Source organism: Callospermophilus lateralis, chromosome 18, assembly GCF_048772815.1.
Source record: "Callospermophilus lateralis isolate mCalLat2 chromosome 18, mCalLat2.hap1, whole genome shotgun sequence".
NCBI lineage: Eukaryota > Metazoa > Chordata > Mammalia > Rodentia > Sciuridae > Callospermophilus > Callospermophilus lateralis.
Window position 1 is genome coordinate 6,053,550 of NC_135322.1, and position 21,382 is coordinate 6,074,931.

At 59.5% G+C, this 21,382-nt stretch overlaps 1 protein-coding gene across 1 annotated transcript in view; it reads left to right on the forward strand.

Annotated features, from left to right (window-relative positions):
• Nucleotides 1–697: 697 nt before the first annotated feature.
• The window catches only part of Shank1 (SH3 and multiple ankyrin repeat domains 1), a 43,648-nt gene continuing 22,963 nt past the window's right edge, over nucleotides 698–21,382 (forward strand). Inside the window, exons 1-15 of the mRNA XM_076838124.2 lie at nucleotides 698–721; nucleotides 3,118–3,415; nucleotides 3,653–3,856; nucleotides 4,371–4,442; nucleotides 5,276–5,384; nucleotides 5,588–5,739; nucleotides 7,357–7,524; nucleotides 7,961–8,077; nucleotides 11,918–11,995; nucleotides 12,202–12,268; nucleotides 12,550–12,880; nucleotides 13,730–13,923; nucleotides 17,269–17,382; nucleotides 17,544–17,619; nucleotides 18,068–18,094. Of these exons, the coding sequence (XP_076694239.2) occupies nucleotides 3,161–3,415; nucleotides 3,653–3,856; nucleotides 4,371–4,442; nucleotides 5,276–5,384; nucleotides 5,588–5,739; nucleotides 7,357–7,524; nucleotides 7,961–8,077; nucleotides 11,918–11,995; nucleotides 12,202–12,268; nucleotides 12,550–12,880; nucleotides 13,730–13,923; nucleotides 17,269–17,382; nucleotides 17,544–17,619; nucleotides 18,068–18,094 (1,964 nt within the window). The 5' untranslated portion in view covers nucleotides 698–721; nucleotides 3,118–3,160. The remainder of the gene's footprint in view (nucleotides 722–3,117; nucleotides 3,416–3,652; nucleotides 3,857–4,370; nucleotides 4,443–5,275; nucleotides 5,385–5,587; nucleotides 5,740–7,356; nucleotides 7,525–7,960; nucleotides 8,078–11,917; nucleotides 11,996–12,201; nucleotides 12,269–12,549; nucleotides 12,881–13,729; nucleotides 13,924–17,268; nucleotides 17,383–17,543; nucleotides 17,620–18,067; nucleotides 18,095–21,382) is intronic.

Below are 21,382 nucleotides of genomic sequence, written 5' to 3' on the forward strand. Positions count from 1 at the left end.
GTAGAGGGGGTAGGAGGCACTCTGGGGCAGGGCAGTCTCCGGATGTTTGTTGGGTACCCTTGGGGGGGGAGCGGGACCCCATCGTTGGTGCATGGGGGCAAGCAGGGTGGAGTCTGGGGTTGGGGACTTGGCAGTGGAGAAGAGTGGTGGGGGAGGGCAAGGGGAGGGGGCGGAGCCGGCGGTGGGGGGGATGGGCGAGGTTTGGGGGCGCGGGGAGGGGCGATGTCTCCTCTGCCGGCTCCCGGAGGGAGGGGAGAGGGCGGAGGGAGGGGAGGGAGGGAGAGAGGGAGGGAGAGAGAGACAGGGTGAGGGAGAGACAGTGAGAGCGAGAGAGCGAGAAGGGTGGCAGAGGAGGCGCGGAGCGGGCGGCGGCGGCGGCGGCGGCGGCGGCGGCCCGAGGAAGAGGAGGAGGAAGAGCAGGCGGAGACGCGGCGCCCGGAGCCGGCCGGACCGAGCCGGGGGCGGGCGAGGAGGGGCGCGGCGGCCGCGGCAGAAGGGGGGGCGCTCTGCGGATGGCCAGGCCCGGCCCGCGGGGGGGGTGAGGTCCTCGGCACCCCCGCCCTCCCCCCCGGCCCCCGCCCGCCCCCTCCCCGGCCCGCTCGCCCTCCGGGGCGGTGGGGCATGGCCTGAGGGTCCCCCGTCTCCGGGGGGGTGGGGGGTGGGGGGAGGGGGGAGGGGCCGCGGGCGCCGCCGACCGGGACTCAGCAGCCCCGCCAGGCAGGTAAGGGGGCCGGGAACCTGGGGTTTTGGTGGAGCTGCGGGGCTGGGGCTGCGGGGGGGGGCGGGGGCGCCCCGGATGTCCTTGGCCCGGCGCCGGCTCCGGGCCTGGGTGTGCTGTGGGGGGTGCGGGTGAGGAGGGGATCGTTGCCCCGGGTGACACCAAATTGGGTTACGCCCGGGTCCCGGGTGCCCCGTCCCAGATCGCATCCTTGGTGAGAGGGTGCGCCCCCTCCCCCGCCAGCAGAGCCCCTAGCCCGAACCCGCCTACTGGCTCTCTAGGGCCAAGGGTCGGTCGCGGGACCGCCTCCTGGCCCTGCCCGGCCACTCCCCCGCCTCGCCCACCCTGGCGCACCTGGGCCCCTCCCTCAGGTCACCCTGGTTCCCACCCCCTTCAGCGCGGGTCTAGGCCCTAGCATCCTCTGCCCCCCTCGACCGCCTCTAGCTCCCACTTCTTCTTCCCGGAGCCTCGATCCCTTCCCACCCCCGACCCAGGCTCCCCCCATCCCCACCGTCTCCAGTCCTTTCACCGCCGGCCGGCGCACCCCCTCGGCTCCCGCCCCCGAGTCCCGCTCCCGGAGCCCCCGCCCCTCTCCCCGGCCCGGGGCTCTCCCCCACCAGCCTCTCGGCCTCAGCCCGAGCTCTCTCTCCTCCCCCCTCCGCCTCCATTCATTCTCCCGGGCTCGCTCTCGGCCACGCCAGTCGCCCCTGTCCCCCCGCAGCCTCCCAGGGCACCCCCTCTCCCCTTTTCCACCCCCCCTCGCCGATTCCTCAGCCCGTCTCAGTACCAGCTGCGTGCCAGCTATTCTTAGCCGCGGAGCGTTTGATTCATGCCGCCCCGGCGGAGTGTGCCCGCTCCCTCCCTCGAGGCCGGAGGGGGAGGGGCCGGAGCTGGTCCTGGGGGCTGGGGCAGTCGTGCGCGCGGGTGGCCGGGGACCAGCTTTTCTTTCATCCAACTGGCCACCCCATTCCTGCGGGGCTGGAGCTGAGGGTCAGCCAGGGTCAGCCGAGGGGGAGTGGCTGTGGCCCCAGATAGAGGCGGGACGTGTGGTAGGGCGGACGGAGGATTGGAAGGAGGCTGGGGTCTCGGCAGGGCAGGGTGGGTGGGGCAGCTGGGCTGCGCACCTGGAGGTGGAGGGGACTTCCAAGCTCTGGCCACGCGTGGGGGAGGGGCCCTGGCCGTGGTTAGATGCTCACTCGCCCACAGTTCTTGGAACTCTCTTCCCTCCACACATATTTTGTCTTCCCTTCCCCAACCCCCTAACCCATCCCCACTCCCCCAAAGTCAGCAGTACCCTCCACTGCTTCCCATCTCCATGACAACGGTGCAGGAGCCGGGCCTGGTGTTGGGGGTAGGGACCAGACCAGACATTCTGGTTTCCGGTGCTGGGGTGGGAGTAGGGGAGAACATGAGGAAGGCAGACCCCATGTGGAAGGGACCCATCTTCTTAGAGCCACCTTAGGGGAGAACAGTGAGGATCCAGAGGTCCTCTACCCCTACCCCTGCCCCCAGATCTTCACTTCACTTCTTAGTCTCCTCCCAGCCACCCCCCAACCAATGCTATTCCGTGGAACCACCAGTGCGGGCAATGCCAGCCCAGCTGCCCTGCAGCGCCAATCCTGAAACACTCCCACAGGTTATTCACAGCATCCCACACCCACCCAGGCCATCACACCTGGGCAGCTGTCCCTGGGACAGCCTCCCCACCCAGCCACATGCCCTCTTAAGATGCCCCAATAACTGCCAAAGGCCATTGCTCCTAGTTCCCTAGGGTACACCCCGTGCAAGATGCTCTGAACTGTGACAACCCATCTCAATGCCCCTTGCTCCCCTGGAATGGCCAACTCCCAGCAACCCTCTGCACATGTAGTCAGCCACACTCAGTGAAGTCACCGACTCCACCTGCTCATGGGCACCTCCTGCCGCCCCAGGCTCACCACACCTCCATCTCCCCTTTACTACAGCTCAGCCTCAGCCTCCCTCAGGGTGAGGGGCCAGGCCAAGGCCAGGAGGGCGGGATGCCGGTGGGTTGGTCCACCTGTCTGTCCTTAGCTAATTTTAGCTGCATTTTCTGTGGCCTGACAAAGTGGGCCAGTAGCTCCCGCGGTGATTCTGCGGTTTCTGGGACACGGCCACACTAGGTCAGCGGCAAAGTGGGGCGCAGGGGGGGCAGGGGCTGCTAGCAGGGCCAAGGGCACGGAAGGAGACAGGTGCTGAGAGCATGGCAGGATCAGGGGTGATATGCACTTGCAGAGGTGGCAGAGCATGTGCCCAGCCTCCTTAGTGTCCCTGAGAACAGTGGGGAAAACCTGCCCTTGACCACTTGTCCATTAAGTGGTGCCAGTGGCCTCAGAGGGGTTCTGGGCTCCTATTCTGACAGTCACCCTTGGCCCCTGCAGCCGCCTGTGATGCTGCCGTCCCCCGTCGCCCCGTGGCCCCACGATGACCCACAGCCCTGCCACAAGCGAGGACGAGGAACGCCACAGTGCCAGCGAGTGTCCCGAGGGGGGCTCAGAGTCCGACAGCTCCCCAGACGGGCCAGGGCAAGGCCCTCGGGGGACCCGGGGCCAGGGCAGTGGGACACCTGGTAGCCTGGCCTCTGCCCGAGGCCTCCAGGGTCGCTCCATGTCTGTCCCAGACGACGCCCACTTCAGCATGATGGTCTTCAGGATTGGCATCCCGGACCTGCACCAGACAGTGAGTGACCACCTACTTGCCAGAAGCAGAGGTGGGGACAGTGTCTGAGTGGCCTAGGAGGCCTCTGGGGCTGGGTGTCCTCCCAGGAAGCCCCCTTGGCTCCCATTTCAGACACCATGTGCTTCCCCTTCTCCTGCTCCTGTGTCCAGAATCACCCCCACCCCAGCTGTCCACTTCCTTCCCCACCTACCTTGGACCCCTGACTCACCCTGGCCCCGGTTGTCCCCCCCCCACCAGAAATGCCTGCGCTTCAACCCGGATGCCACCATCTGGACTGCCAAGCAGCAGGTGCTCTGTGCCCTCAGTGAGAGCTTGCAGGATGTGCTCAACTACGGCCTGTTCCAGCCGGCCACCTCAGGCCGGGATGCCAATTTCCTGGAGGAGGAGAGGCTGCTGCGGGAGTACCCCCAGTCCTTTGAGAAGGGGGTACCCTACCTGGAGGTGAGGTCCACAGCCTCCTGACCCCCTTCACTGACAACATGAGTCCTGTCCTAAAGCAATCAACCCCCAAACACATACTGGTTCCAGTTGAGACCTTAACAAGGGAAACCCCAGTGAGCTCTTCCGGATATCCTAGGACCCACAGGGAGTCGGAGGCCGAGTTCAGATCACCATTTGTTCTGAGTGGCCTAGGGAAAATCCCTTCACCACCCCAAGCTTCTCTTGCCTCATGGATTGGGGAAGGACCCCCAGTTACAGTAGGCATTCTAGAACATTTCTTGTGGGGTCCTCATGCCTGCTTCTTCAAGGTAGGAGTTGTAGGGAACTATGCCTCGAGGACCCAGCACTCTCAGGAAAGCTCTCTGCCACCATCTGCCCACCAACTGAGGCTCCAGAGCTGTTTCCACATCATCCCCGAGCTCCTCCTGGGGGATCAGAAGGGGTCAGACCTACCTGCCCAGGTTTCCGCTTCTAAGTCCGTGTCTCTCCCCCCGCACCCTACTGCTGACCTCAGTTCCGATACAAGACCCGCGTTTACAAACAGACCAACCTGGATGAGAAGCAGCTGGCCAAGTTGCACACAAAGGTGAGAGACCCCTGCTGGCATTGCCCCCAAACCTCCCTTCCTTCTTCCCTCTGAGGCCGCTCATCCTTCCCAGGAGCATTCCGTTTCCACCTGGCTCCTTTGCCTCCCGCTTCTCTTCCCCTGAGACCCCATGTCCACTCAGGGTCCTTTTCTTACTGCTGCTTGCCCATCTGGGGACTACTTTATAGATGCCCTGAAAGTCCCCAATCCCATAGCCTGAATTTCTACCAAATCCAAGGATCAATCCCTCTTCTCCATTGGTATTTGTTCTGGGATCTAACCCTCCAATCCTGGGGTCTCGTCTCCCCAGTGTCTCCCCTAGTCACCTAAGAGCTGGAAGGAAGTCAGGGGCTGCTGTGGCCAGAGAGGGAGGATTCTTGACGCTTTGGAAGGACGAAACCCTGACCCCTTCTTACCTGCTCCCCCACACTGTGCACCCTCTTTCCTCCCCAACCTTGCCATCCACTTTGGGAGCCACTTGCCTTATGTGGCTTCTGTGCACCTGCAGCATGGAGTTGGGTCACAGGGGATTGCAAAGACTCCATGCAAAAAAAAAAAAAAAAAAAAAAAGTGAAATATCTTATTAATAACTTTCTTATGGATTGCTTGCTGAACTGGAGCACTGTGGATATATTAGTTCAGAACATAGCTCTTCAGATTGAATTTCAATATAATTGATGGTTCCCCTTTCCTTTTGCTTTGGAGGTGGCCACAGGAAATTTCAATGCCACTTGCGGCTAGCTGTGCATTTCCACTGGACGGTGCTGCTGGGGATCTCTGCCCTTCCCCCCGGTCCCTAACCAGCCTATGTTCTCTCTCTGTCCATGGCACAGACGGGGTTGAAGAAGTTCCTGGAGTACGTGCAGCTTGGGACGTCAGACAAGGTGGCGCGCCTGCTGGACAAGGGGCTGGACCCCAATTACCATGACTCAGATTCGGGAGGTAGGGAGGAGCCCACGTCGTGGGGGACAGCAGGGGCCAGATAGGGCAGCAGGGGCAGGAATGCCAAATTCCCTACCACTGTCACTCCCGAGGGGGACCATGGGACCACAGGTTGTGGGTGTCAAGCTGGGGAACCAAGGAGGTGGTGTGGGAAGGGCTGGAGGCTAAGGGCCTGCATGTGACTGGCCTTTCTTGCCCCTCAGAGACCCCCTTGACCCTGGCGGCCCAGACTGAAGGCTCGGTAGAGGTGATTCGAACTCTGTGCCTGGGTGGGGCCCACATTGACTTCCGGGCCCGGGATGGCATGACAGCACTGCACAAGGCCGCGTGTGCTCGGCATTGCCTGGCTCTCACGGTGAGGCTGCCGTGACCACCCCTCACCCTGGGACCCTGTCTCCATTCCCCCTAGTCCTCTCTCAAACCCTAGTTCTTTAGTTTGTTATAAATAGCTGCTCCTCCTATCCCTGGTACAAAGCCCCCTTCCACAGACTGACAAATACACAGTCCCTATTGTCATTCCAACTCCTCAGGCCCCAGGTGTGCCCACCCATGCAGCACTAGCTGCCCAGGTAGCTCCTGACTCTCCCCAGCACAGCCTCCTCCCTCAGACACCCAGACCGCTCTCGGCTCTCACCTGTGCAGCACCCATCCTACTTCTGTCTCCCAGGCGTCAGCCCGCCTCATATTCCTTAAAACAGCGACCTGCTGTGCTCCCCGCTCTCCATGCACACGGTGGCCACCCTCTACCTGCCCTTCCCCAGCCAGTGCCTGCTGCCCGTGCGTCGACTCTCTTCTCACGTGCAAGCTCAGCCCTGCTTCGCATCCCCCTGTGCCTCAAATGCTCTTTTCCAAATAGGCAGGCCTCCCGGTACCCACAAAATACATCACAGAGTGTTCATACAATCTTATTTAGAAGGACCCCCCCATCAGCACACTTCATTCTCTTCATGCACAGCCCAGGATTGGCTGCACCCAAGGGTGACCGTGGACGAACATCCCTTTTCTCAGAGGGTCCAGTGGACTTGGCACACCATTCTCTTCTCCAACTCTTTTCTTGAAGAACCCTTAATGTAGCCAAGCGCCAGCCACACAGAGCTGCCTTTTATCAGTGTAATCAACCCCTGCATACTCAGCCCCAGACCTCCACCCTGGACACACACACCCAGCCCCTAGGCCTCCCCCAACCCGTTGCCACCGGCCACATGGGGTTGTTTGAATTCAAATTAATTAAAATGAAGTAAAACTGCAATTTAAATGCCTCAGTCTCACTAGCCACTTTCAGGTGTCATTGCCGTCCTGTGGCCACCATAGGGGTGGCACCATTGAAGATCATCTCTAACATTGCAGAATGTCTCCCTGGACAGTGCTGCTGCAGGCTGTCCTTACACAGGGTTCCTTCAACGCTTTCTCCTATTAGTATTCGATGTCACCCGCCTTCCACACCCAGAGGTATCCCTTAAATAGGATCATTCCCCACCCCTCAGCCTGCACCCCCAGTGAGGCTGGCTCAGGACTTGCCTCACCCCACGCTTGCCCTTTCCCAGGCTCCCTCCTGTCCCCTATCTTCAGGACTCTGGTCTCAGCTGCACTCTCACTTGGCCATAGGCCCTCCTGCACCCACAATTCATCTCTCCTTGTCCCCCAGTGTGCGTCCTCTGGGGTGAGGGGCACTGCAGCTACCGACATTCTTTAATGACTCATCCACGGTCACCCGTGGATGAAAGACTGGGCAGTACGTGAGAAGGAGATGTCCTCGGAGGCATCTACCCTGTCCCCTCATTGTTCCCCAGGGATGGGGATGGCCTGGCAAGGGGAAAGGCCTGGCCCAAGGTCTACGAGGGCGTTATGGTTGAGCTGAGACAGGCTTTGGCCAGTGAGGGTCACCAGGATTCCTCACCAGCACTTCAGAATGAGCTGGTTCTAGTGTGACTGTCATCTGTCCTTTCTTCCTTGGCTCTCTCTCCCTTCCTAGGCACTCCTGGACCTTGGGGGCTCCCCCAATTACAAGGACCGCCGTGGGCTGACCCCTCTGTTCCATACGGCCATGGTGGGGGGCGACCCCCGCTGCTGTGAACTGCTCCTGTACAACAGGGCCCAGCTGGGCATAGCTGATGAGAATGGCTGGCAGGAAATCCACCAGGTGCTCCAGACTTGGCCCCAAGGGGTAGGGGTGGGCAGTGCCCGGGCCCCAAGGCATCCCAGGTGCTGGAGCTGGGGCAGGGATCCAGATGCTGGGGTCCTGGCAGAGGGCAGGAGTGAGAATAGAGTGGTCTGCACAGAGGAAAAGGTGGCTGCATGGACATCAGGACCAAAGGGGACATAGGCTGGGGAAGTGAACAGCTTGATCACGGAGATACGTGAGCCTGGCCTCTTGGTCCTCTTGAGTACCAGACTGGACACCTAGGCGTGGAAATGACCAAACATTCAGACTTGTGAAGCTGACAGCCTAGGTCCTTGGGCAAGAATGGGGTGGAAAGAGAAGAGCGGGTAGATGTGGGGGTTCCTGGCTCCAGGGGAGAGAACCTGGACGGTTTCAGGCCGTGTCTGATCTGGCCCTTCGATCTCTGACCTCCCAGGCCTGCCAGCGGGGCCACTCTCAGCACCTGGAACACCTGCTCTTCTATGGGGCTGAGCCTGGAGCCCAGAACGCCTCGGGGAACACGGCCCTGCACATCTGTGCTCTCTACAACAAGGTCTGACCCCTCAGGGCCCAGCCGGCTCTGCACAGCCACCTCCCCACAGCCACCTCCCCAGTGCCGAGCCAGGCCCGGGGACTCCAGCCTCCAGGCCTCCGCAGTCTCTGCTCCTCCACGGTTTTCACCCTTCATCCTCCATCCTTCCATCCGTCTGTCCAACCATCCATCTATCCATCCAACAGATACTGACAGAGTGCCTTCCCTGGTCAGACCCAGAGCTGGGTGCTGGAGACAGTGTGCTGACCTTGTGGCCCGGAGGGGAGCAGACAGTAGCCCCTGTCGATACAGTCCAGGATGCTCAGAGGGAAGTCACAGGGAATCCAGGTCCCCACAGAAGCCCACCCCCGGGCTTGCCTTGGGTGGAGGTGCCTTCCTGGAGGGTGCACCTTTGAGACAAGCCAGAGATGGCCAAGCAGAGGGCACAGCCTGTGCAGAAGAGCAGAAGGAGGGCAGGTGGGACCACTGCAGGAAGGAAAAGGGGTTCAGCAGGTCCCCTTGCCATGTGTCTCCAGCCAGCCAGCAGGGTGCCTGGGAGCTGTGTGGGGGCACAGCTGGGGACCGAGGCAAGGCCAGAGTGCAGCCCTGGCAGGGATGAGGCAGTGTTGTGCGTTTAGCAACTCGAGGCTGGGTGGATACTACCCCCAGGAGGTCCCGGGAGAGGTGGGCAGTCACAGCAGCAGGAGGGCTCACATAGGCGCAGGAGCTGTACTCGACAGCCGTTGGCCCCTGCCTGTTTCTCCACGCTCCCTGCCCTTGAAGAACTTAGGGAGACAGGGCCTGGCATGAGGCTGCTGGTCTGGCAGCCCCCTTCCTCCAGGAAGTCTTCCAAAACAGCCCAGCCCCTTCTGCTTCAGGAGAACTTGCAGTGCTGGGGATTTGGCAGGTGGCCACATGCCGCCTGGTGGCGGTGAGCAGTATGCCGAGCGCTGAGGAAGGACTCGGTTTGTCAAACCAGACCACTTCCTCTCCTGTTTGCTTCTGCCTCTCCTGCTCCCTGACAGCAGGCTTGGCGTCCAGGACCTCTGATTCTGAGGCCACTGTGCAGTGGAGAAGGGGGACCCCCAGTCCTGGGCAGCCTGGGGGACCCTGGACAGGACCCTTTTCCTCTCCAAGACTGTCCTTCTCCCTGAAATGGGAATAAAGCCAGCTGATTGAAAGGGCTGAGTGATCATGTATATTAAGTGTTCATCCCTAGAAGACAGTCATGATAATAATAATTGTTATTATTATTATTATCATTTCCAGTGTCAATCAGGATTCACTTGGAAGACATACCATTCATTTGAGCAGGGAATATTTAGCACAAACAATTAATGATATAGCAGGCACAGTGACTCTTAGACTGGATGAACACATCATTTCCCCTTCTGGGGCTTCCCCTGTCTCAACTGTGAAATGGGTCAGTGATTGATGCCCACCACACAGAAGGATCAAGTGGGTTAACATTTTGCTTGCTGTTGGCATGGTGGTAATAAATGGGAGCTCACCTTCCACTTCTCGAGATCCCCGAGTCTTCCCTCCCAGGCTTTAAGCTTTCCAAAGGCTGGAGCTGGGGCTGGGGCTGACCATCTTTCCTTGATCTTGCTCCCTGGCCTCTTGGTCCGCCTGTCTAGCCTCTGTGGTGAAGGTCAGGTCCATGTCTTGACTGTTTGCTCTTCTGGGTGAGGGCTGAGTTTGCTCTGTCCCAAGCCCCCAGCATATAGAAGGCCAGGCTGCATCTTTGTGGAGCGAATGAATGGATGACGAGTCAGCCATCCTGGGTTCCTGCAGGGCTGTGCGCAGTGCCCACCTCAGAATGCTCCAGGGGTGTCTGTTTCAACAGATTGAATGACTCAGGGAATGAGTGAATGAATGAATGACTCAGTGAACAAATGAATTTTGACTGACAGTTCCACATCCTCCATCCTCGTCCTTTCCATGTGCATTTCTTATATACACCTACTGTGTGCCCCGTGCCAGGTGCTGGGGATGCAAGATGAATCAGAGACAGCGTCTGCCCTGAGAATGGTGGGGGGAGTTCACAGTCTGGCGCAGAGGCAGACGTAAACAAATCATTGAATCCCATGAGATAAGTGCTAGTTTGCAAGTAAATATGAGGTTCCCCAGGCATCCAGAGGAGGGAGCTACTAACTAAGACTTGGGCATTTTCTGGACTAGGGTAGAGTAGAAGGAAGAGCCCGGGAGCTAGTGGATGGTGCCTGGGCCCTGTACCCCCATCGTGGGAGCTGGAAGTGTGTGAGAATATGCAAAAATACAGGTGGAGGTAATACCAGTGCCGTTGGGGGACAGCGTGTACATACTCGGACACACACTTACACACACACGCGCACACATTCTTAGCACACACACACAACACTAACTGGAATGACTCTGCTGTCCAGGGGGTGGTCTTGGTGATCGGATCCTCCTCTACGAGGGGTCATTTGTAGGAGACAGAGGAGCACCAGCATGAGAAGACCAGGGTGGACTCCTGGCTGCTCCGCTAACTGCCTGTGGGTCTTGGGCAAGGGATTTGGCCTCACTGGACCTGGTCTGTGGATGGGCCTGTGCCTGTATCCCTGGAGGGTCTTATCTGGAAGGATAGGAAGGGGCTTGTGGATACTTGAAATTAGCATCAGGGAGCCAGCGCGGAGTTGAGCCGGGGCAGCCAGGTTGGACTTGGCCACGCCAAGGCAGGGCAGAAGAGTTTCCCCACTGACTGACTGTCCACTGAACAGTCCCTGTGTGCAGGTACTGTTCCTGGTGGCAAGTGCCACAGACAATACAATGCCCTGTGGAACTTACCACATAAGGGAGGAGATGCCACAGAGAAAAATGACATCAAAACGGAATGTCAGGACATGGTGTTAGAAAGAAATGAGTTAACATTGGCTTCAAAGAATGCCTGTCACATGCAAGAGTGTCACATAAAAATAAATAAAACAATTAGAAAGGAACAGGACAAGGGAGTTCCTTTAGACAGAATGTTCAGAGAAGGCCTTTCTGAAGCATGGCGGCACATGCTGTGATCCTAGCTAATTGGAAGGGAAGGCTGTGATAGTCATTCACTGTGTGACCTTGAGCTCCTCTGGAGCCTTAGTTTCCTCATCTGTAAAATAGGGACCATAATTTCCATCTCACTGAGTTGTTAGGAAATTCGATGAGCTCAGTTCTGAAGGGCTGAGCACCTGACCTGCCACGTAGTAAGCCCTTCCTAAGATTTAGAGTGGTGGTTCTCCACCGGGTGCTTCTGCCCCCAAGGGGACAGTTAGCAATGTCTGGAGACATTTTTGGTTGTCATGACTGGGGAAGGGACTGCTACTGGCATCTAGTGGCAGAATCCTGTGATGCCACTCTACACTCCACAGTGCAGAACATAGCCCTGTGTGACAAAGGCTCATTGGCTTCCAAAGCCAGTATGCCAAGGTCGAGAAGCCCTGGTTCCGATCAGCACCGTCCAGTAGAATATAACGCAAGCCACATCTTCCGCATGTCCTTAAACACCTCATGGCCACGTTTAAGGAAAAACCATCAAGCGAAATTCATTCATTTTAGTAGCATCTTTTATGTAACCCAATGTATTTAATATCTTCTCACCTCAATACAGAATCAATACAAAAATTATTCGAGATGTTTAATTTCTTTTGCGCAACTCTGTGTAAGTCCTTGAAACAGGAGTCCACCTTTAAAGTGCTGGTGGGCTACACTCACGGAGAGTGGCTGCGTCCTATGCAGCATGGGTTCAGGTGGGGTCATTCCCAGAGTTCCCAGTGCAGTGCCTGCGTCCACTCATGGTGACCTTCAGCTTTTTTTTTTTTTTTTTAACTTTCATCCTGTGCCCCTGGCTGTCACCTTCAGGAGACCTGTGCAAGAATCCTCCTCTATCGAGGCGCCAATAAGGATGTGAAAAATAACAATGGACAGACACCCTTCCAGGTCTGGGGCTGGTAGGGGGTCGCATGGCTGCAGGGGCCGGGAGGGAGGATAAAGAGGACCCAGTGGACAGACAGTTGGGACAGGAATGGTGGGAGGGGTGCCCCTGGTCAGGGAGAGGGGAGGGTTTGGGCTGGAGGGGACCTCAGGTGGTTTCCTGTCTTCTCTCCGCCACCTGGGCCACCCGGTCCCTGTGCCTCTCCCTCCAGGTGGCAGTCATTGCTGGCAATTTTGAGCTGGGGGAGTTGATCCGCAACCATCGGGAACAGGACGTGGGTGAGCGAGTGGGGTCTGGAGCGAAGAGGGGGGTCTAGGGCAACTGGGGTTCACGATGGGATTGGGGGGCTGGGGGCTTGACAGAGGAGCCAAGATGGGATGGAGAAAACCCCAAAGGGCCAGAACGGCCTCAAGAGTGGTGGGGGGAGCAATCCTACGCCCTTGCTCTTTCTCATCTCTTGTCTCTCTCCGGCCCCTCCCCCACCACCTCTTGCCCATACAATGCCACCTGCCTTTGTCACCTCTACCTCATCTGCCCCCAACCACCACTGCCCTCTCAGTGCCCTTCCAGGAGTCCCCCAAGTATGCAGCACGGAGACGGGGACCCCCAGGTGCAGGGCTGACGGTGCCCCCCGCGCTGCTGCGGGCCAACAGCGATACCAGCATGGCACTCCCTGACTGGATGGTGTTCTCCGCCCCGGGGGCCTCGTCCTCTGGGGCCCCTGGCCCGCCCTCGGGACCCCAGGGCCAGTCTCAGCCCTCGGCCCCCAGCACCAAGCTCAGCAGTGGGACCCTCCGCAGTGCCAGCAGCCCCCGGGGTGCCCGGGCCCGCTCCCCATCCCGAGGGAGGCACCCCGAGGAGGCCAAGAGGCAGCCCCGAGGACGACCCAGGTAGGGAAGGAGTCGGTCCTGGTCCCACAGTGCCCTGCCAGCCCAGTGCCCTCCTCAGAGCTTACACGCTCCCCAAGGTCAGCCCAGCTGTTCTGCTCCTGTCCTAAGAGGGGAGAGCCCCCCCATGTAGCCGTCAGTCCCCAGGGATAAGTGGGGACATACCAGCTGCCCTCCTGACCCCCTCCCCAAATCACCCAATTGTAGCTAAGCACCTGTGCATGACAGGGGCCTGGGACTGGGGGTCCCCAAAAGAAAGATCAGTTCCAGCCCCTGAGGACAGACAGAATGTCAGGGTGGGGTGAGCAGGAGGAGGGTTGTGGGCATGGGCAGGGGCTTTGGGAGGGCTGTCCAGACTTGGGGATGAGCCCAGGGAGGAGAAGAGGTCACCCAGGGCAGAGGGAGGGTGGGCAGGAGTCATTCGAGGGCAGGGAGGCCGGCCTGGGCAGAGAGCAGGGCAGCCAGGCACAGCCCCGGAGTGGGAGAAGCCGGGAGTGGTGGGCAAAGGACCTGGACCCGACCCAGGAGGAGGCTGGGAGTCCTGAGGGCTCCTGAGCTGAGGGATGACACAGTCCCAGCTCCGTTTCAGGAAGCTGAATCAGGCAGTGTGTGCAGGACCGTGGGAGGGGGCAGAGCGGAAGCCGGGAGGCAGGAGAGGGGGGCTGGGGTGCATCGGCAGGCAGGCAGAGGGAGCCTCTAAATGCCCTCTTCCCGGAGGACTCCAGAGCTGGGAAACCCACTCACCCCTCCCCCACTCTGTGCGCCATCCCCCTCCCACCCGAGGACCCCTGTTCTCCCAGAGATGCCCCCTCCCTCCACGCCCCCTGCCTCTTACACCCTCTGTGTATGCAGCTCCAGCGGGACGCCCCGGGAAGGGCCAGCCGGGGGCACAGGGGGCTCAGGGGGCCCTGGGGGCTCCCTGGGCAGCCGCGGGAGGCGGAGGAAGCTCTACTCAGCGGTACCTGGACGCTCCTTCATGGCTGTCAAGTCGTACCAGGCCCAAGCTGAGGGGGAAATCTCCCTGAGCAAGGGCGAGAAGATCAAAGGTAACTGGACAGGCCACGCAGCACTGTGGGGCCAGGCGGGGGCAGGCGCGCCACATTCGTTTTGGTGAATCTGAGCAGCACCTAGGCACCTAGAATGTCCCTTGCACTCTGTGGACCCCAGTGAGCCCCAACAGGTCCCTCTGCCTTGGAAGAGAAGGCACACTGAGAGGATTCTGCCAGGAGCAGGGTCCAGGTGAAGGAGGGGAAGGGAACTTTCGCGGGACCCTGCTGGCTAGGTTGGAGTATTTCACCCCCGGGGTCTCATTAGATGTCTGACTGCCCTTTCAGGAAGGGGTCCTGAGCCCCATTGTATAGGTGAAGGGACATAGATGAAGTGACTCGCCCAGTGTCCCCAGCCCAAGCCCAGCACCCTTGACTTCACCTCCTGCCTCAGCCAGGTGTTCTCTTCTGAGAAATGGGAGGGTGCTCTGAGGAGGTGGCAGGTGTGTGAGGCTTGGCTGAGGCCAGGGCTCCGTCAATGGAGGCTGCTGATACCAGGTGACCTCTCTGGTTTTCCCATTCTCCCCTGGAGAACAGTGCACTGGCTCCCACATGCAGACCCGGCCGGGCCTTCGGTGTGTTCTTGGATAGCACAGTGCTTTGGAGGAGGGAGGTGCGCTGCAGACACAAGGTCAACACCAGGAGAAGGAGCAGTGTGGGGGCTGAGAGCCAGGCTGCCTGGTTCAAATCCTGCCCCACCACCTCTGAGTGGGCCTCAGTTCCCTCATCTTTAAAATAAGACCCTTACAAGGCTGGAAATAGTCTTATAAAGCATTTAGACCAATGCTTTGCACATAATAAGCCCTGAGTAAGGGCTAGCCATTGGTGTCATAGTGGCCCTACTTCAGGCACTTAGAGGGGGACAGCCCGGCCACCCAGATTAGCAGAGGAAGGCCTGAAGAGGCACATGGGGACCAGGTTGATTCCTTGGTCTGCTTTGTAGTCTGTCTCCCCGTAGTCTGAGTTCCTGCAGACAGTGAGATCACAGGTCATTGGTCTCTGGGTCACCAAGGCCCAGTTTAGTGACCCAGCCCATAGGAGGCCCAGTGCACATTTGCTGAGTGAATGGATGAATGACAAGATGCGTCAGAGCCAGTGGCCTGGGAAGTGAGGGGAGAGGATGAGGGAAAGAAGAAAGGGGAGCCGAGGCCGGGGCAAGGGACCTTCAGGGTGCCCAGGACCAGAGCAGTATCTCCCACTGTCTTTCTGTGTAGGGAGAGGACACACTTCCTCCTATTTTCACATCCCCCTTTCATTAAAGGGACTTGGTTGTCTCGGGGCTCGCCTGCATGCATGAGGCCCCTGAGCTCCTCACCAGCTCCCTCTACTCTCAGAGTCAAAGCCCAACCTCGTCCCCTGGCCTCGGCGCCCTCCTGCCCACTCTTCCTTCACGCTCTCCACACACTTTACATCCTTTTCTGTGCCAGACTCTTCCTTCTGCCTGCAAAGCCCTTCCTCCTGCTCTCTGCCTCCTCAACTCCTGGGATCCTTCAGCTCTCCAGCCAATATGTCAATCCTCAGAGACCCCAGGGCCCTCTGCCATCTAGTTTATGCACTCCCATCTGCCCTCTCTCCCAACACCCTGTTCTTTCCTTTTGAGTTCTGGCCTTGATTTCCAATCCTGCAGTGGCTTGTAGAGTTACTTCTCCAACAGCCACTTGTCTGGGACCTCCATGAGCCACAGTGATTGTGTGCAACAGTGTCTGCCCTGGTCATGACTGGCACTAAATAAGTATCCATCCAGTAACAAATGACTGATTACGAGACTGCCCAGCCAAGCATGGCAGAGCCAGCCAGGAACCCAGGCCCCTGGACTTGCCATCTCTGCTCTTGTCCATGACCCTGGACACCTCAGCTGAATTCCCCACATTCTATCAAAGGAGGCCGTTTGTGTAGGGAAAAGGATCTCAACTCCTAGAGTGGCCTGAGCCATCTCCAGATAGGGGATTTTCTTTGTCACCTTCAGTGTCCTCATGCACAAAGTGGAAAAACAGTTGTTCCCTCCCTGGGTGGGTGCAAAGACTAATGAGGTGGAGGAGTGGGGACAGAGTCATGAGGAATGCTGGGAACAGGGAAGACGTGTGTCTATCACTTGTCAGCAGCAGCAGCAGCAGCGGCGAGCCTTGGATGAAAAGTTAACAGCACATTAATGACTCAAAGCATCAGCTCTGGAAACTGATCTGTGTTCAAAGCCACCCTGCCAGTGACGGGCCCTAGAACCTTGGGCAAATGATGCCGCTCCCTGAGCCTCAGTTTCCTTGTCAGTAAAACAGCGATAGTGAAGATGCTCACTGTAGGGTTCTGGCACAGAGTGAGAACTGGGTAAACTTTGCTAGCCTGGTCACCCGTCTCTGTACTTCAACGCCAGGCACGTAACAGGCAGAGGGTGAAGATGTGCCCACTGGCCAAGAGGTGGAGCTGGCAGCAAGCATCCTGAGTTGTGGTGAGGAGAAGGAAGGAGGAGATTTTAATTTCTTTTTCTTTCTAGAGCCAAGTGAGGCAAAGAGGCCGAGGGAGGGCCCTGGAGGAAAGGATAAAAGACTAAGTGGCAAGGACACTTCAGAATGTGGCAGAAGCAGGGTGGCAGGGGAGCACAGCTTGTCCTTGCAATGGCCACCCAAGTTCACAGGGCCTAGGATGGTTTAGGGGAATTATACAGCTTGGCTGCGGCTGATTACCAGGGGAAATAGATAAGGACGGAGGACCTGCCCCTAACCTGGGAGGACCATGTCAGGAAATGCCTTTTCCCCGATGGCTCTTTTCTTTTCTTTCTTTCTTTTTTTAAGTTTAGTTTTAGTTAAACAATACCTTTCTTTTATTTATTTTTATGTGGTGCTGAGGATCGAACTCAGTGCCTTGCACGTGCTAGGTGAGTGCTCTACCACTGAACCACAACCCCAGCCCCCTCTTTTGTTTTTTTAGTATTGGCAATTGAACCCAAGGTTGTTGGCACTGAGCTACATCCATCCCCAGACCTTTTAATTTTTTTAGACAGGGTCTCACTAAGTTGTTTAGGGTCTTGCTAAGTTACTGAGGCTGGCCTCAAACTTGCGATCCTCTTGCCTCAACCTCTGGAGTCCCTATGATTACAGGCTTGCACCATCAGGCCCAGCTCCCCTCACTCCTATGTTTCTTGATGTTCCCATTGGGTCCAGAAATCTTGAAGGTAATAGTGACATGGTTTGGTTCTCCCATGATCCCCTCACCCTTCTTCAGACATTTCTTGAGGATGCCCGTAAGCCAGGTGCTAGGGATTGTGGGCAGGCTACCTGTTCAGGAGTGTGCTGGCGGCTGGGGAGCAGCATAGACACATCAAAATGTCCCCATGTCTCTGCTCCCGTCCAGTGCTCAGCATTGGGGAAGGAGGCTTCTGGGAAGGCCAGGTCAAAGGTCGTGTTGGCTGGTTCCCTTCTGACTGCTTGGAAGAGGTGGCAAACCGTTCCCAGGAGGGAAAGCAAGGTAACGAGGAACTCCCAACTGTCCCCAGTACACCCTAGAATCCTCATCTCCCTTCCTCTCCCCCTCCTGGGGAACGGGTGGGGTGCTGGAGGAGAAGAAAGGCTCAGGCCATGGATTCCAAAGCAAGGAAGGGTTCAAGACTGTTCCTTGTCCTCCTGCAGAAAGCCGCAGTGACAAAGCAAAGAGACTCTTCCGGCATTATACTGTGGGCTCCTACGACAGCTTTGATGCCCCAAGGTAAATGTCTTTACACTCTCAGGTGCCCCCCGCCCTAGTCTTCCTGCAGGCTCCACACTTTAGCTATGTCCACCAGCTCTAAGCCCCCATCTCATCTCCTCCCAAAATTTGAAGGGGTGTCAAGGGTGGGAGAAGGCATTGGCTTCAGACAACTCAGCCCAACTCCAAACCATGCTTGGCAGCCATGAGACTGTCCATTTTGGGGTAGCCAGAGACTAATGAGGTGGCTGGGTACCCTGGGGGTGTTCGTGTGTGTGGCTGGGTGGAGGCTCTGGTCTCCTTCATGTGCCCCATCGTGCAGTCACATGCAGTGGAAGTGTGTGTGCATCCCCTGCCTTGCACTGATGTAGGGAGGGAGGGGACGGGCAGGGCCAGGTGGGATGGGGTCTGGAGAGGGGCACACTGACACCTTTCCCCTCCCTGGCTGCTGGCTGACTTGCTTCTGAAGCTTGATGGATGGGATTGGCCCAGGGAGGTGAGAGGGGAGGGGCAGGGAGGGGACGGGGTCAGGATGGGAAGGACGGGGTGCCTGTGGGGTGAATGAATGTGTGTGTGTGCACGACCAGAGCTGAGGTTTCCCAATGTGTGGATGTGTGTCTCTATAGGTGTGCATGACACCCATCCGTGTGCATGTGTGGCTGGAAGGCCTTTAGATGGAGGTCCCTGTAAAAATGCTCTGTCCCATTGGATATATCCGGGTGCATTTGTGACTGTGCTAACTGTGCAACTGGCTCTGCATATCTGTGCTTCTCTGAGTCTGTGGGCAGGCACTGCCAGAAGTGTTCATGTGTCTGATCACACATGTGGACAGGCAGGTCTCTGTACACATCTGTGGGTCTGTGCATGCTGCTGTGCGTGTGAGCACAGAGGAGTGTGTGCATGCATCTGCATCTATCTGATTGATCTGGAATTCAGGATCTGGAATGCTGGGGGAGGGGAGAGCAGAGGAAGGGAGGACTCCAGGGCTTGGGCTTCCAGAGGGCAGGGCTGTGGGAGAGGGAGGGTCATAATCTGGTGTCTGAGAGATGACACTCTCCTCCGCCGCCCCACAAGCCAAGGAAGGGTCTCCTTGTTCATAGCGTCCTTCCATTAAATGTGTCCAAACCTATGTGTCTGTGTTCTGGCCAGTGGGGAAGGGTCAGGGTTGGGGTGGGAAGAGAAATGACAACGTGGGGAGAGGGAGTGGGACTGGAATGCCACCCTGCGCCCCGAGGGTCTGAGGCGCTTGACCATTGTGCGTGTTCGCCTGGCACGTCTCCGGCTCTGGGCACTGGGTGAGTATCAAGGTTTCCCCACCCCTGGTGTTCTTGCTTCAGAGAGTTGGCCTCTGCTTCTGTCTCTGTCCACATCTCTCTGGGCCTCTCCTTGGCCTTGGTCTGGGAGGTCACTTGCTTCACCAGCTGTTTGGGGATGGTCCCTCTCTACCTCCTTCCCCTTCTGCTAGCCTGTCTTGCTGTCTACTGTGGTTCCTGTCTTTTCTCCTCCACTGCTCCTGGGCTCCCGGTGCTGCTGTGTGTGTGGAGTGCCTGAGGCCCCCTCCTCCTGCCTTCCCTCTGTTCTACCTGGCCTTTTCTGTGGTGACCTGGCCTGGCCTCTGTCCTGCATCCCACTACTGGGCCCCAGCACCCCTGCTGGAGCAGGGCCATCCAGCTGTGTATCCCCCTTCTGGTGTGTGCCACTCTCCCCTCTAGCCGGCTTGGGGTGCTGTGTGTCTCCCTCTGGCAGGGCTTCTGGGCCATGGGGGAGTGCTGTCTTGCCTCCCCAGGGGCCAGGTCTGAAAGTCCTGGACTTCCTTTCTGGGCCCTTTCAGGCGGTGTTGGGGTGCCTTGTGTGTTGGTCTGTGGTGGTGGGTTGCGTGTCCGCTCCGGGGCCTCTCTCACCCGTGGTGTCCCTGCCCGGGAAGTGAGGCTCTGTCCATGCGTCCCTGCACGCGGTTGCGAGAGGCATCTTGTGTGATGTTGTGCGTCCCTCTCCCGCTCTCCCTCGCTCTGCACCTGCGCGGGAGGGCTCTGGAGGGGGGAGGGGGGTTAAGGGGGGGCAGACCGGAAGTGCCTCCCCCTTCTCCCCCCGCGCCTCGCCCCTCCCCCTTTTCCCGCCAAGGGGGCCCCCGCGTTCCCCTCCCAGCCCCCTCCCCCTGCCCGGCCCCCTCCGCCACCCGGCGCAGGACGCCAAGGGGTTAAGCCTCCCGCCCGCCGCCGCCTCCGGAGCTGTCCGCGGTGCTGAAGCCGGCGCCGTCCGCGGTCCTCGCGCTACCGCCGCGGCCCGACCCCGCGCCCCGCGCCCCCGCGCCCCCCGGCATGTGAGCCCCCGGCCCTGCCCTCCCTCCCGCGGGGGGAGGTGCGCGCCCCCTCCCCCTCCCCCCTCCCGGCGCGGGTCAGCATGAGGCGGGGCCTGGGGGCCCGGACACGGGGGTTCGGCCGAGCGGGGACGGGGACGCGGCGGCGGCGGCGGCGGCGGGGGCGGCCGGCACCGGGACCCGGGCCGGGGCCGGGGCCGCGGCGGCGATGGCTTTGTCTGCGGTCGGCGGCGGCGGGGGTCTCGGGGGCGGCCCCGGCGGGGGCTCCCTGCCGCAGCCGCCCCCCGCGCTCTCCTCCAGCTGGCCGGCCCTGGGGCCCCGGCGGCGCAGCGTCTGGTACATCTACAGGTAACCCAGCGCGCCGCCCCTTCCCTGCGGCCTGGCCCGAGGCCCCGGCCCGCTCCCGGGACCCTGCCCGGCCGCCAGCGCCCCTCCGAGGGCTGCCCCCAGCCCAAGACTCCTCCTGCCCTCCCTGCCTGTCCCTAACCTCGGCCCGGCCTAGAGCCCTTCCATCCCTCCTCGCGATCCCTCGGCCGGCTCCCTGGGCCCCCCTGCTAGAGCCCCCGCGCACACTCCTCAGCCCCGGGACCGTCCTCCACCCTCTCACGGCCGTTCACGGCCCCCTCTCCTCTTTCCGCAAGACCCTTCCCCAGTCTGGCCCTCCAGACGGACCCCACTCTAGGTTCGGCACCCACTGCCCCTGCTGCCGCCGTCAGCGCCCCCATTCTGTGCAGCCCTCCACGGGGAGCCACAGTGGCTTCCCTCAGGCACCGACACCCCCAGGCCCCTGTTCCACTGATCCCCCTTTCCCCGCCCCTCTTCCCAGAGTTGGCAAGTCCCCCCATTCATACCCCTCTCTCCCATTCACAGTCGTCCCCCCATCACACACGCAATCCGCCCCCAGTCTCCCCTCCCCTCCCCTCCTCTTTTTCCGCTGCGTGTCACTGTGCGACTGTGCGTGTGTCAGTATGGCTGTGTCGATATGCGTGTGTGACCGCCTGCAGCCGTATGTGTATGTATGTGTGTGAGAGGGAGAGAGATGGGGAGCTGGCGGGCTCTTAGCCCACCCCACAGCTGTGTCCATCTGTGTGGCCCTGTGTGACAGTGTCTGTTTCTGTGTGACTTGGAACGATAGTGAGGCTGTCTGGGGAGTCGTGTGTGTGTGCGCGCGTGCATGCGTGTGTGTGTGTGTGTGTGTGTGTGTGTGTGTGTGTGTGAGTGATGGAGTGGATCTGTCCCAGGGACTGCGGCTATGTTTCCCAACACCCCACCTCCAGTGCCCAGCCTGCCCCTCCCCCACTAGCCCCTTCACTGGTCCCTCTTGTGTTTCTATCACCATGTGCCCCTCCCCTTGCCCCCAGGGGGTCTTGCGTGGGAGGGGACCCTTGTGAGCCAGAGGTTCTGCCCATGCCGGGCACGTGTACTGGGCCACAGCTGAGCTTCTGCATGGGGAGCCGCATCTGCTTG